General features: G+C 44.1%; 1 protein-coding gene across 1 annotated transcript in view; it reads left to right on the top strand.

Annotated features, from left to right (window-relative positions):
* Nucleotides 1-240: 240 nt before the first annotated feature.
* Nucleotides 241-13,214, top strand: part of MACROD2 (mono-ADP ribosylhydrolase 2) — a 2,853,334-nt gene continuing 2,840,360 nt past the window's right edge. The window contains exon 1 of the mRNA XM_077282574.1: nt 241-762. Coding sequence (XP_077138689.1) covers nt 714-762 — 49 coding nt within the window. The 5' untranslated portion in view covers nt 241-713. The remainder of the gene's footprint in view (nt 763-13,214) is intronic.

Here is a 13,214-nt window from a genome sequence, read left to right as displayed (position 1 = left end):
ATTCTATTGACAGCAAAAAATAAGAAAGATTTTATGTCTTGGAAGGAGAGGAGGGAAAACTGGAAGCAGTGGGGAGCAGAAGGACTGCAAAACAATCTGCAGAGCTTCCCTCACACTACTGCACTCAGCCATAGCAACAGGGCAAAATAACAACAATGCGGTTGGCCATAGCAACCAATCACATTGCAGACGTTCATCTCTGTGGTAAAATGAAAGCAAATCCCTGATTGGCTGCTGAGGGCTTCTCCTCACACTTTAGGTGTGGGTCTGCACCGCTGACGTCACTGCTGCCTGGTGCGTTCACCCTTCTCTTCCGTCCTGAGCTCCGGCTCACACGTTCCCCCGTGTCCGTGTCACCTCCCCCAAACACACGGGGCACATGCGCAGTGTCCGCAGCGTCCTGTCAGCGCTCTCCCACCCTGTCAGTGACTGGCCCTATCTCCCGGCCTATAGGAGCGCTCAGAGAGCGGCCGGGGGGCGGCGGTGCGGGGCGTGCAGGGGTTTGTCAGAGGCGTGACCCGCTGGTGTCAGAGCCGGGCAGCCTCCTAGACACAGCTGTGGTGTGTGCGCTCGTCCTGCGCCCGGTCCATACACATAGAAGGAAACATAAAGGGGTCCCGGCAGTGCCGCTCTCCTCCATTGTGTCACACATTGTGAGCCTGGGGAACTCGCAGCTAAAGCCCAGCACCCAGCAGCAGCAGCAGCACAGCAGCATGTCCACCGGCGGCAGCAAGAAGAAAAGGCTATGGAGAGAAGAGAAAGGTAGCTACCAGCTTCTTGTACCTAGTTCCCCGGTGATGGGGCCGTGCCCCATCCTGTGTCTGCTCCATCCCCTGTACTGCCATTGTGCCTGCTGCTCCCCTCTGTGTGCACAGTGCTCGCCTGCAGAGCTGACACTTCACATGGCCGCCTGTGTGGGCACCAGCTATAATGGCAGCCCAGTGCCCTTGTCCTGGGTCAGGGCAAGAAGACTGCTGATGACCCCACAGCGGTAACTTCAGGGCAATGTTTGTCTCTTCCCCCCCCCCCCAAGAAAAATAAAAACTTTAGAAGTTCTGTTCCGTAAGGGGTCCGGGTGCTGAGACCCTTAATGACCACTGCAGCGAAGGAGCAGATGTTCTCAGCCACCCTCCATGCTAAAGAGAGGCCCCAGACTTCTAGACTGTGTTCACACGGAGGATTTTGAAATAAACCTGTCTAAAAAAACCTCTTCAAACGCGTTATTATTTCTATGGGAAATCCACTTTGCTGCGAGAGTTTTTTGGTTTTTTTGAGCGTGACAAAGAATTTCAAATAGTATCTGGTGGAGAAAAAAAAATTGGTTTATTTTTTTTTTTCTACAAATTCTGATGGCATCGTCTCCGCACTGTCAAACCCTCCCTGTGAACATGGCCATGTAGGTCAGAAATGAAAGAAGCGAGTCATTGATGGGACCATAAGGGTATGTGTCCACGTTCAGGATTGCATCAGGATTTGGTCAGAATTTTTCATCGGTATTTGTAAGCCAAAACCAGGAGTGGAACAATTAGAGGAAAAGTATAATAGAAACATATGCACCACTTTTGCATTTATCACCCACTCCTGGTTTTGGCTTACAAATACTGATGAAAAATCCTGACCAAATCCTGATGCAATCCTGAACGTGGACACATACCCTAAGGGTATGTGTCCACGTTCAGGATTGCTTCAGGATTTTATGCAGGTAAAATCCTGACCAAATCTGCACCTGAGGTCACTGGCAGGTCACCTGCGTTGTCCTTGAGTTTTTTCTGCTATGTAAGGACATGCTGCGTTCTTAAAAGACGCGCGCATGTGAGTTTTCTCGGGTGTGCCGCATGCGTTTTTTACTGCATAGTGGAGACAGGATTTCATGAAATCCCCTCCACTATGCTGTAACATCTGGACGCTGCGTTTTTTATGCATGCTGCTCAATGCTGCGTCAAAAACGCAGCGTTTCCTGAACGTGGACACATACCCTAAGCGGTCATGCTGAGGTTTTACCTAATGTTTGCTCAGGGAGCAGGTGAAAACAAGGTTCACATACAACCCCCCCTAATTGTAATTTCTATGGTCTTCTATCCCTGAAACATTGTAACAATACACATGTATGAACCAGAGATTAGTGTCTTTTAAAGTGGCACGTCCCGTAGTAGACGTTGCACTGCACGGCTTATTATACTGTATCTGGCGACTATGTCCATTATTGTCTGTCACTAATTTGCATTATTGTAAATCTCTTTTAGGCTTAGTTCACATGGGCAAGAAAGCTTCTCAAACTAGTTACATCCAGACTGCAAGTGGACTGAAAAGTGTAAACTTATCTTTACAGTGACAGAATTGTTACTTTGTTTGCAGTTATATAAAAGATATTAAAGGCCCAATTCATGACAATGTGGCAGGTCATAAAATTCTCACGCAGTGCAGAGGATATAATATATATTTTATTATACGCTGGACCTTGCCAGATCTGATAGTGGGCAGAGCTTGGATGGGGCATGGTGAACCAAATTCATCAACATTTATGCCATTAAATATTACGTCCTCCAGTAACTACCTGGAGTAACTTTTTTTTTTTTTTCTTTTGAACTGAGGGGCAAAGCAGTTGTGACACACCTGCTTCATTAAGAGGTGGTCTCCTTTTCACTTGCGAGAAATACGTGCGCGTCCCGCATGTTAAAACCAAGCTCTGGCGCCGGCACTTGGGAGCGTGCAACTCCATGTATTGCTATGCAGCCGCACGCTCCGCTCTGGAGTGCCGGTGCCAGAGCTTGGTTTTAACATGCAGGACTCGCACGTATTTCTCGTAAGTAAAAAGGCGCCGTTAGGCTACGTTTACACTTACCGGGTTTTTTTGCGGGCCGTATTGCCGCAATTGTCACAGTCTGCCGCAATAACGGACTACAAAAAAACTTGCAGATAGCCCTTTTACGGGTTCCCAATACTGTAGCAAATGTATTGGGGAAAAAAAGGCGGTCCGCAAAACCGGAAGTCACGGTGCACCGCAAAAACAACCTTCCGTTTTTGTGGCCCCATTTATTTACAATGGGGGCCGTGTCCGTAAGACGTGAAAAAGCTCGAGCTGGCTCGATTTTTTTTTTTTTTATTTTTTCACGGACATAAATACGGCCATACGACATGCCGTGGAATTATTGCAGCCTGTTTTTGCTGCCCCACTGAAATCTATTGGGACCGCAAAAACAGGCTGCAAAATCATGGCAAGTGTAAACGTAGCCTTAGGTGCATCTTATTACAGTGGTGACATTAGACTGGAGTGAATGAATGGAGTTAATTGATCTGGCCCAAAGTGGGTTTGCCGCCGCTCCAGAAACATTTGATTTTTTAGATATTTATTTAGTTTAAAATATAAATTAAAATTATGGTGCTTGTGTGTAGAAAAGGGAAAACACATGGTTGTCTTGTGAGGAAATAGATATATTCTCCTCTTAAGACAATCGTGTGGCTTTTTTGTTTTTTTTTATAAAAAAAAATATTTTTTGGGGGGGGTAAAGAAAAATTCTTACAATTGGGTTTAATTATACATCTTGTAGTTTTTTTTTACAGGCTTAGTTTCCCTGTACTTCTACTTTTTGGGTCTATAAATCAACTGAGAGGAGGTCAGACTTGGGACCCGTTTACACATTCAGTATTTGGTCAGTATTTTACCTTAGTAATTGTAAGCCAAAACCAGGAGTAGGTGATAAATACAGAAGTGGTGACGTGTTTCTATTATACTTTTCCTCTGATTGTTCCTCTCCTGGTTTTGGCTTACAAATACTGATGTAAAATACTGACCAAATACTGAATGTGTGCACGTGTCCTAAGGCTGGTTTCACACTTGCGTTTTGATCTGCAGCGTTTAAAAAAAACCCCCAAAAAACGCAGGTGGTGAAAAAACGCATGTAAACGCGTGCAAACGCTGCGTTTTTGCTTGCAGAAAAAAACGTGGCATTTTGCCGCGTTTACATGCATTTTTTCCTGCGTTTGCGTTTTTGAAACGCATGCTGAGAAGTGTGTGACAGCTGCCAATCATCAAAATCAACTAGAAAACTCCCTATAAATAGAAATAGCTAGGGTTAGGGTTAGGGTTTGGATCCCTTTATCACCTTGACGGTGGGGGGTGGCTTGTCAGTGTGTATTCTTGTTTTTTGCTATAAAAACGCATGCGTTTTTAACGCAAGCAAACGCATGTGCTTAAACGCATGCTTTTACATAGACAGCAATACGTTTTTTTGCCGAAAAAAAAGCCTCTAGAAATTACTACATGTTGCACTTCCGCAAAAAAACGCAAGCATAGAAAAAACGCATGCGTCAAACGCAGCAAAACGCATGCAAAAAACCGCATGCGTTTTTAATGTTAAATATAGGGAAAAAACGCATGCATTTTTTTCGGTAAAAACGCTGCAGATCAAAACGCAAGTGTGAAACCAGCCTAAGACTGATAAGTTACTTGTCATTTTGAAACGGACATGTGAACAGCCCCATAGATTATGGTTACGTGTTGTGTTTATGAAAACACAGAACAGGTACATACAATACAGATGTCCGAATAAGAATGTCTGAACAAACTCATTGACAGATTCTTCAGATTCTTGGGTAAAGAGTTTGGCCACTTTTCACTCCTTAGGCTACGTACCCACAATGACCTTTTGGTCAGTTTTGATGATGCAGATGTCTATAGGCTGCATGCCCACGATCAGGAATAGCAACATTCTACATTACAAGCACAGTGGATGGGATTTACAGAAATCTCATCCCCACTGTGCTTCTATTTAAAGGGAATCTATCACCCCAAAATTCGCCTATAAGCTGCGGCCACCGACATCAGGGGTTATCTACAGCATTCTGTAATGCTGTAGATAAGCCCCTGATGTAACCTGAAAGATAAGAAAAACAAGTTAGATTATACTCACCCAGGGGTGGTCCCCGTCCAGCGCCTCCCATCTTCATACGATGACGTCCTCCTCTTTGCTTCTTGCCGCGGCTCCTGCGCAGGCGTATTGATTTGCCCTGTTGAGGGTAGAGCAAAGTACTCCAGTGCGTAGGTGCCGGGAAAGGTCAGAGAGGCCCAGCGCCTGCGCACTGCAAGTACTTTGCTCTGCCCTCAACAGGTCAAACCAATACGCCTGCGCAGGAGCCGCAGCAGGAAGAAAAGAGGAGGACGTCATCATATGAAGATGGGAGGCGCTGGACCCGGACCGCCCCTGTGTGAGTTTAACTTGTTTTTCTTCTCTTTCAGGTTACATCGGGGGCTTATCTCCAGCATTACAGAATGCTGTAGATAAACCCTGATGTTGGTGGCAGCAGCTTATTGGCGAATTTTGGGGTGACAGATTCCCTTTAATGCTGCACAAGCTGCCCCCCCACCACGTGCGGGTTTACGAGCCGCAGCATGTTAATTTCTGTAGCAGAGACACTAGCCTCCACTGCGGATTTTGGCCAATAAAATGTCATTACATGCAGTAAATCTGCATGTATTAACAAACAAGCGCAGCAATTAGAACTCAGCGAAAATATGCTGCATCCATAACGCAACTATTTCTGGTCGTGGGCACGTAGCCTTAAGTGATCTTGGTTACTTAGTTTTTTTTCTCATTGTGTTTTTGAGTACTTTTTTTTTCCTTGTGTCATGTTTTAAGCCAAGCTGCTATGATTTTGATACTTCATGGTATTTGGCTTTGACAAAACTTTGACATAGTTATGGGCATATGTACAAATTAAATGCGCATTTTCTGCAGCTGAAACACTAAAAAACGCATATGCTTTTTTTTTTTACTTGGGGATTTTCCACATGCAATTCAAGTGTATAGGAAAAATTTGCATATGAAACTCTTGTGTACAGGATGAGAAATTGACGTTGTGGTTTGAAACACGCAATGCAGGTCAGTTTATGCTGAGAAAATAAAAGCACAGTGGGCATGACATTTCTGTAAATCCCATCCACTTTCCTGGAACAATAAAACGCTGCGTTTTTGAAGCAGCAAAAATACACAGCGTCATAAACTTATAGTGGGCACACAACCTAAGTTTTCTTTCCTGGCTCACTGACCAGCACTCCTATCCTTACAATGGCTGGTGGGGGAGCATGTCACTAAACCAGTCAGCCCATCAGCCTTTATTCCTATCAGAATATGCCTGAAGACTAACATGCTCCTTTTGTTAACCGCTTCCCGGTTTTTTTTTTTACATGTGTGCAGCAATGTCATTTTTACATTGCTGTGCGTGTGGTTCATTTTTTGCTGGGCTTTTTCAATTGGACTCTACCAAAAATAAAAAATAAAAAATATTGTGTACACATTCCTGAGAGCTGAATGTATAAAGAAATAAGGAGCCTGTAAAGGTCAAACTGTACAAAATTTGTAATGAAAACCAATTGCAAAAATTATTTTTATGGTCTATAGTATGTTTATGGGAAAAAAAAGTGTTGCCCAGTCGTTTGGGGACATAAGAATAGCAAAGGAAATGCACAAACAGAATATTAGAACAGATGTTCTAGGTGGAAAATCTGTTGTATATTAAAATACTAGCAATATGCATTAGATTTAATAATTAAATCTGCAGCTTAAATTGACTGGCACTACAGATACACTGAAGGTTTTTTTTTTTTCTCTCCATGTACAGTCCGAAAGTTAACTGTACGTTCACACAACATTAAGTGACCAAATGTTTTGAGACTTACTCAAACTTTGGTTTTCGCAAATTTTGCTGCTGCTTCAGTGTCTTTAGGTCTGTTCGTCGGCTGTTTCTATGGTTAGTGAAGTGCAATTATTACCAATTCTTAGGCTATGTTCACACGCTGCGGGTTTTGCTGCGGACCCGCAGCTGTTTTGCAGCTGCGGGTCCGCATCCTTTTTCCATGTAGGTTACAGTACAATGTAACCTAATGGAAAACAAAACCCGCTGTGCCGACGATCCTTTTTTTTCTGTGGAAAATCCGCGCGGATTTTCTGCAGAAAAAAAGAAGGACCATGTCACTTCTTGGTGCAGAATCGCAGCGATTCTTCACCCATAGGAATGCATTGAACCGCTAACTTCCCGCACGGGGCTGTGCTCACGTTGCGGGAAGTTAAGCGGATAATGTGCCGATGGTACCCGGGGTGGAGGAGAGGTGACTCTCCTCCAGGCCCTGGGAACCATATTTGGGTGTAAAAAAAAGAATTAAAATAAAAAATAATGCTATACTCACCTCTCAGCGCTGCCCGCGCCGTCCGGTCTCAGTTGCTGTGCCGAACAGGACCTGTGGTGACGTCGCGGTCACATGACCGTGATGACGCCGCGGTCACATGACCGTGACGTCACGAAGGTCCTTGTCGGCACAGCCGCTTGCAGCGCCGGGGAGATCGCGACGTCAGAGGGTGAGTATAAGGCCAATTTTTATTATTTTTTACATTACTATTGATGCTGCATATTGCTGCATATGCAGCATCAATAGTACAGCAGTAATCCCGCAGCGGAAACCGCGGAACAAACCGCGATAAATCTGCAGGGATAACCGCAGCGGTTTTGCCCTGCAGATTTTCAATTCCGCTGCGGGATTAACCCGCAGAGGAACCCGCAGCGTGTGAACGTGGCCTTAAAGTTTTAAATATGTATTGACAAATAGGTCAAGTTTATGTAAAGGCTCAATATTTACAGTCTTAGCTATAATATTTCAAGACCTCTGCAATTTTCCCTGGCAGTTGGATATCGGCTCCTGGGCCATATCATGACTGACAGCCCATTATCTAATTGGTGCTTGGAGTTCCATAATTTCTGTTTTGTCCACCTGCTTTTTGGGATTGAAAACAGATTCTCAAATGGAGTGAGATCTGGGGAGTTCACTTGCCATGGAGCTAAAATTTAAATACCGTATATACTCGAGTACTAGCCAACCCAAATATAAGCAGAGGCACCTAATTTTACCGCAAAAACACTTGGTAAACTTATTGAATTGAGTATAAGCCTGGTAGGCACAGCCCCCCCCAGCAGAAAAACATAAACTATCCTACTTGCCTTCCCTGTGCTCCCTTGCATCATCCTGATCTGATGCCAGTAGCTTTGCAAGCAGAGGACAACTGCTGGAATACTCGCTGCTTTCCACGCCGGGGCTATGGGTGTGTGGAGCAGTGAATATACATTAATCTTTAATAGCGGGCACTGTAAACTGAGCCGCTGGCTTGTTGCAGCGGCCTGGCGATCATGTGTGCCTGCTACTAAAGGGAATGAATATTCACTGATCTACACGCCCATGGGAGTGGAGAGGAATGAATATTCATTCCCTTAAGTAGTGGGGACACGTGATTGCTGGTGGCTGTGACAACTGTGCCCGCTGCTAAAGAGACATGAATATTCACTGCTCTCCATGCCCATTCATGTCTTTTTAGCAGCGGGCACAGGTGTTAGCCGCAGCATCTGGCTCCTGCCTGCTGTAACCCACTGCCTCTCCACATCAGTCTTACAGTCCGAAAAATACTGTAAGTGGGACCTTCACTGAAGTATAAGCCGAAGGGGGGGCTTTTTCAGCATAAAAAATGTGCTGAAAAACTTGGCTTATACATGAATATATACAGTATAATTTTTGTTCTTTATTCTGGGTAGTGTTTTTAGGTAAAATTGTAAGTGAGCCCTGTCACTTGAAGTAATCCCACGCATGGATGGTGTCAGGATGCTTTACAGTTGGTACACACAGGTCTCATGGTAGCGCTCACCTACTTCTTCAGACAATCGTTCTTCCAGATGTACCCTGCCATCTGAAGGGTGCTTCATCAGAAGAAATAACATTATCCCAGTCATTTGCAGTCCAATCCCTGAACTTCCTGTCAAGTTATTTTCTCTAATGAATCCCACTTCAGGCTGTTTGGGAAATCTGGAAGAATGATTGTCTGGATAAGAAAATGTGAGCACTACCATGAGTCCTGTGACATGCTAACAGTAAAACATCTTGAGACCATTCATGTGTATATTGGGAAAACTTGGTGTCAGCTTCCCTTTAAAGTACAGCCACCATTTTTAAGGCCTTTTCTTTTTATAGCCGATTAATACTTTCTGAGCTATACCCCCGAAGGGGGTCGCCTGTCTTCATCCGGTGCCTCCTCTCGCGTCTCAATCGCTGTCCTGCCCTGATTCATGTGGCTGACGCGTCCTATGCCATCCACACAGTCCCCCCCCCCCCCCACACCCCCACCCCCACGCCCCCATTAATGCTCTTGCGCAGGCGCATTTCTCTCTGCTTTGCTAATAGATTGGGGACTTGCTTACTAGACTGCTCGAAAAGAGGCCTTAAAGGAGGCGGACATACTCTTATATTGGGAGAACATGACTGGTTCCTTTTTAAGGCTACGTTCACATTTGCGTTGTGCGCCGCAGCGTCGGCGCCGCAACGCACAACGCAAATAAAAACGCAGCAAAACGCATGCACAACGCTGCGTTTTGCGCCGCATGCGTCGTTTTTTTCATTGAATTTGGACGCAGCAAAAATGCAACTTGCTGCGTCCTCTGCGCACCGACGCGGGCGCCGCAGCGACGCATGCGGCGCAAAACGCAAGTGCGCCGCATGTCCATGCGCCCCCATGTTAAATATAGGGGCGCATGACGCATGCGGCGCCCGACGCTGCGGCGAGGACCGCAAATGTGAACGTAGCCTAAGGCAACTATTTTTATTTATTTTTTTTTTGTGTGTTTTTTAGAGATGTTCATTTAGGCTTTAGGCTGTGTGCACACGATGCGGATTTAGTGCGGATCCGCAGCGTTTTTTTCCGCGCAAAAACGCTGCAGATCCGCAAAGTGATTTACAGTACAATGTAAATAGATTTAAAAAAATAAAATAAAATGCTGTGCTAATGGTGCGGAAAATTCTGCATGAAAAATGCTGCGGAACAAAAGTAGCATTTCACTTCTTTTGTGCGGATCTGCAGCATTTCTGCACCCTTTGTTAGGAGTAGAGTTCCCGCCGCTGCATAGGGGGAATCTCGAGCCATGTCTGCTGCGGTCTCTCATTCTGCATTAGCTGCAGTGGAGCCTGCTCAGCGGAGACGTCGGTCCCAGCGTTTTGCTCAGTCTGATTCTGTGCAAAGGGTTACTGCTGCCTTTCCAGGCTCTGCCATTGTAGCCTGTACTGATAAGCTGCAAGCAGGCGTCTCTGGGACTAAGTCTTGCTTTTTCCCTTCTGAGCATGCCCAAAGGACCAAAGGAAAACCCCTCAGTGGAGGTCTGGGATCACATGCTCAGGTACTGCAGCAGCTCCTATTGGTATACGTGTGCACATAGCCTTATTGACACATCAGTGTATCACAGGTAGACCTTGGGCTTCTTCAACCACCTCATAATCATATTTAGTTCCAATTCCAGCTCTTGGATCCCCCAGTTGCAGCTTTAAAGGGGTTGTTCATTTTGGGGACTTTTTTTTTTTTTTTTAAAGCCCCAATTGCATGGAAAAATAAAATTAAAATTTGGAATTGCGTTCACTGCAGATCTTTTGATCAGTGACTTTTTCCCATGGTGCTGAGGTCACCTCAGTGACTGGCATGAACCTCGATGAGGCCACTGATGCTGCTCGCAAAAGCTCATTTATCAGCCTGGATGATCGCAACTTGGCACCGTCCAGGTTGAAAACTTTATCACCAGACATGGATTACGGCGTGGGACAGAACGTCGGACAGGAGAAGAATGTTTGTTTGTTTTTTTATTTTTTAGTTTTGTTTTATTACAGGTGACGAGGGCTCCAATGGAATGGGCGATATGTGAATATAACTGTTTATTTTTAAATAAGTGAAAAAGTGTGTGGTGTTTTTTTTTGTTTTTTTTTCTCACTTCAAATAAATGACTTTATTCTGGCTGTGTGTTTACCATACAATCTAAAAGATTTGTAAAGGATAGGTGTCTTATCACTAACCCGTGGGCTTGATGTCACCAGACAATATAAAGGTGACATCAACCCCACAAATATTACCCCACTTGCCACCGCTACAGGGTAAGTGGGAAGAGCCGGGCAAAGTGCCAGAATTGGCGCATCTAATAGATGTGCCTTTTCTGGGCAGCAGCAGGCTGCTATGTTTAGGTTGCGGGGAGGGGTGAGTCAATATCCATAGCCTCTTACAGCCTGAGAATACCAGCCCCCAGCTGCTGTTTTTTTTTCTTCTTATATACAGTTGTGCTCAAAAGTCTTGGTCTTTTATTTTTTGTCAGAGAATATGAATAACACCAACATTTTTTCTCCACTCATGGTTAGTGATTGTGAGAAACCATTTTTTGTCAAACTACTGTTTTCTCTTTTTAAATCCTAATGACAATCCAAAACATCCAAATGACCCTGATCAAAAGTTCACATCCCATTGCTTAATACCGTGTATTTCCCCCTCTAACATCAATGACTGCTTGAAGTCTTTTGTGGTAGTTGTGGATGAGGTTCATAATTTTCTCCTGTAAATTCCTGGGCTGTCTAGCATGAACTGCCAGAGTGGCTCAATGATATTGAGGTCAGGAGACTGAGATGGCCACTCCAGAATCTTGACTTTATTCTGCTGTAGCCAATGACAGGTTGTCTTGGCCTTGTGTTTTGGATCGTTGTCATTTTGGAACGTCCAAGTACGTCCCATGTGCAGCTTCCGGGCTGATAATTGCAAATTTGCTTCCAGTATTTGCTGATAACGTGCTGCATTCATCTTTCCTTCAAATTTGACCAAGTTTTCTGTGCCTTTGTAGCTCGCACATCCCCCCCCAAAACATCAGCGATCCACCTTCCTGCTTTACAGTAGGATTGGTGTTCCTTTCATCATAGGCCTTGTTGACCTCTCTCCAAATGTAATGTTTATCGTTGTGGCCAAAAAGATCAATTTTGCTCTCAATACTCCAAATTACCTTGCTCCAGAAGTTTTGAGGCTTGTCTCTGTGCTGTTTTGCATATTGTTGGCAAGATACTTTGTTGCATTTGTGCAGTAATGGCTTTCTTCTGGCGACTCGACAATGCAGCCCATTTTTATTCAAATGCCCCCCTTATTGTGCATCTTGAAACAGCCGCATTGCTAGTTTTCAGAGAATCCAGTATTGCCGCTGATGTTACTTGTGGGTTTTTCTTTGCATCCTGAACAATTTTCCTGGCAGTTGTGGATGACATTTTTGTTGGTCTGTCTGACCGTGGTTTTGTTTTTACAGAGCCCCTGATTTTCCATTTGTTAATCACCGTTTGAACGCTGCTGACCTGGAATTATCAGTTCCTTGGACATCTTTTTGTATCCCTTTCCTATTTTATTATTTTATACAGTTCAACTACCTTTTCCCATAGATTCGTTGACAATTCTTTTGCTTTCTCCAAGACTAACAATCCAGAAATGTCAGTGGCTGGATGAAAGATGCGAGTCTGTCTGGATCCCTGAAACTCACTCAGCTTTTATGCACACACAATGATTACACACAAACAGGTCACATGTGAGGATGTTACCTTTTACTACCCATTCAAACCCATTTGTAACTTTTCTGTGCATGTTATCTTGCCAAAATCTCTAGGGTATGTAAAATTTTGATCAGGGTAATTTGGATTTTTTGGGTTGTCATTATGATTTAAAAAGAGAAAACACAGTAGTTTGACAATAAATGGCTTCACCCAACCACTAACCATGAATGGAGAAAGTTTTGGCATTATCATTCATATTCTCTGAGGAAAAAAAAAAAAAAAAAAGGCCAAGAAAGCAAAATTTTGCTGGGGTATGTAAGCTTTTGAGCACAACTGTAAGGCCCCATACACACGTTCAGGAATTGATGCAGAAAATTCCTGGGAAAATCCTGACATTTCTGCCGGTTTTCTGCATGAAAACCGCATGTGTTTTATAATGCGTTTTTTGCGCTTTTTTGACGCGTTTTTGACGCGTTTTTTCCCAAACATTTCCCAATGCATTAGACAGTGGAAAAACCGCAAAAAAAACGCAAAATTAATGAGCATGTCCGGATTTTTACCGCAATGTGTTTTTCGTGCGGAAAAACGCACATCATGTGCACAGAAATTGCGGATTTCATTAAAAATGATAGGATGCTTAATGTATGCAGATTATTTGCAGTTTTATAGCGCAAAAACGCTAAAAAACCGCAAATAATCTGCACTGTGTGAACATAGCCTTAGTCTGCAGAAAAATTGAGTGCAAGGTCCATTGTTTTGTTGTGGATGGTTTTCACAGTGAATCCAAAACAAGCAAACACTTTTGTGTTTGTTTGGGTTTTTTTAGATCCCACCACGTGAAGTCATGGTT

This window comes from Ranitomeya variabilis, chromosome 2, assembly GCF_051348905.1.
Source record: "Ranitomeya variabilis isolate aRanVar5 chromosome 2, aRanVar5.hap1, whole genome shotgun sequence".
NCBI classification, from domain to species: Eukaryota; Metazoa; Chordata; class Amphibia; order Anura; family Dendrobatidae; genus Ranitomeya; species Ranitomeya variabilis.
The sequence above is the reverse complement of the archived record's forward strand: the minus strand, read 5'-3'. Positions and strand labels throughout refer to the sequence as shown.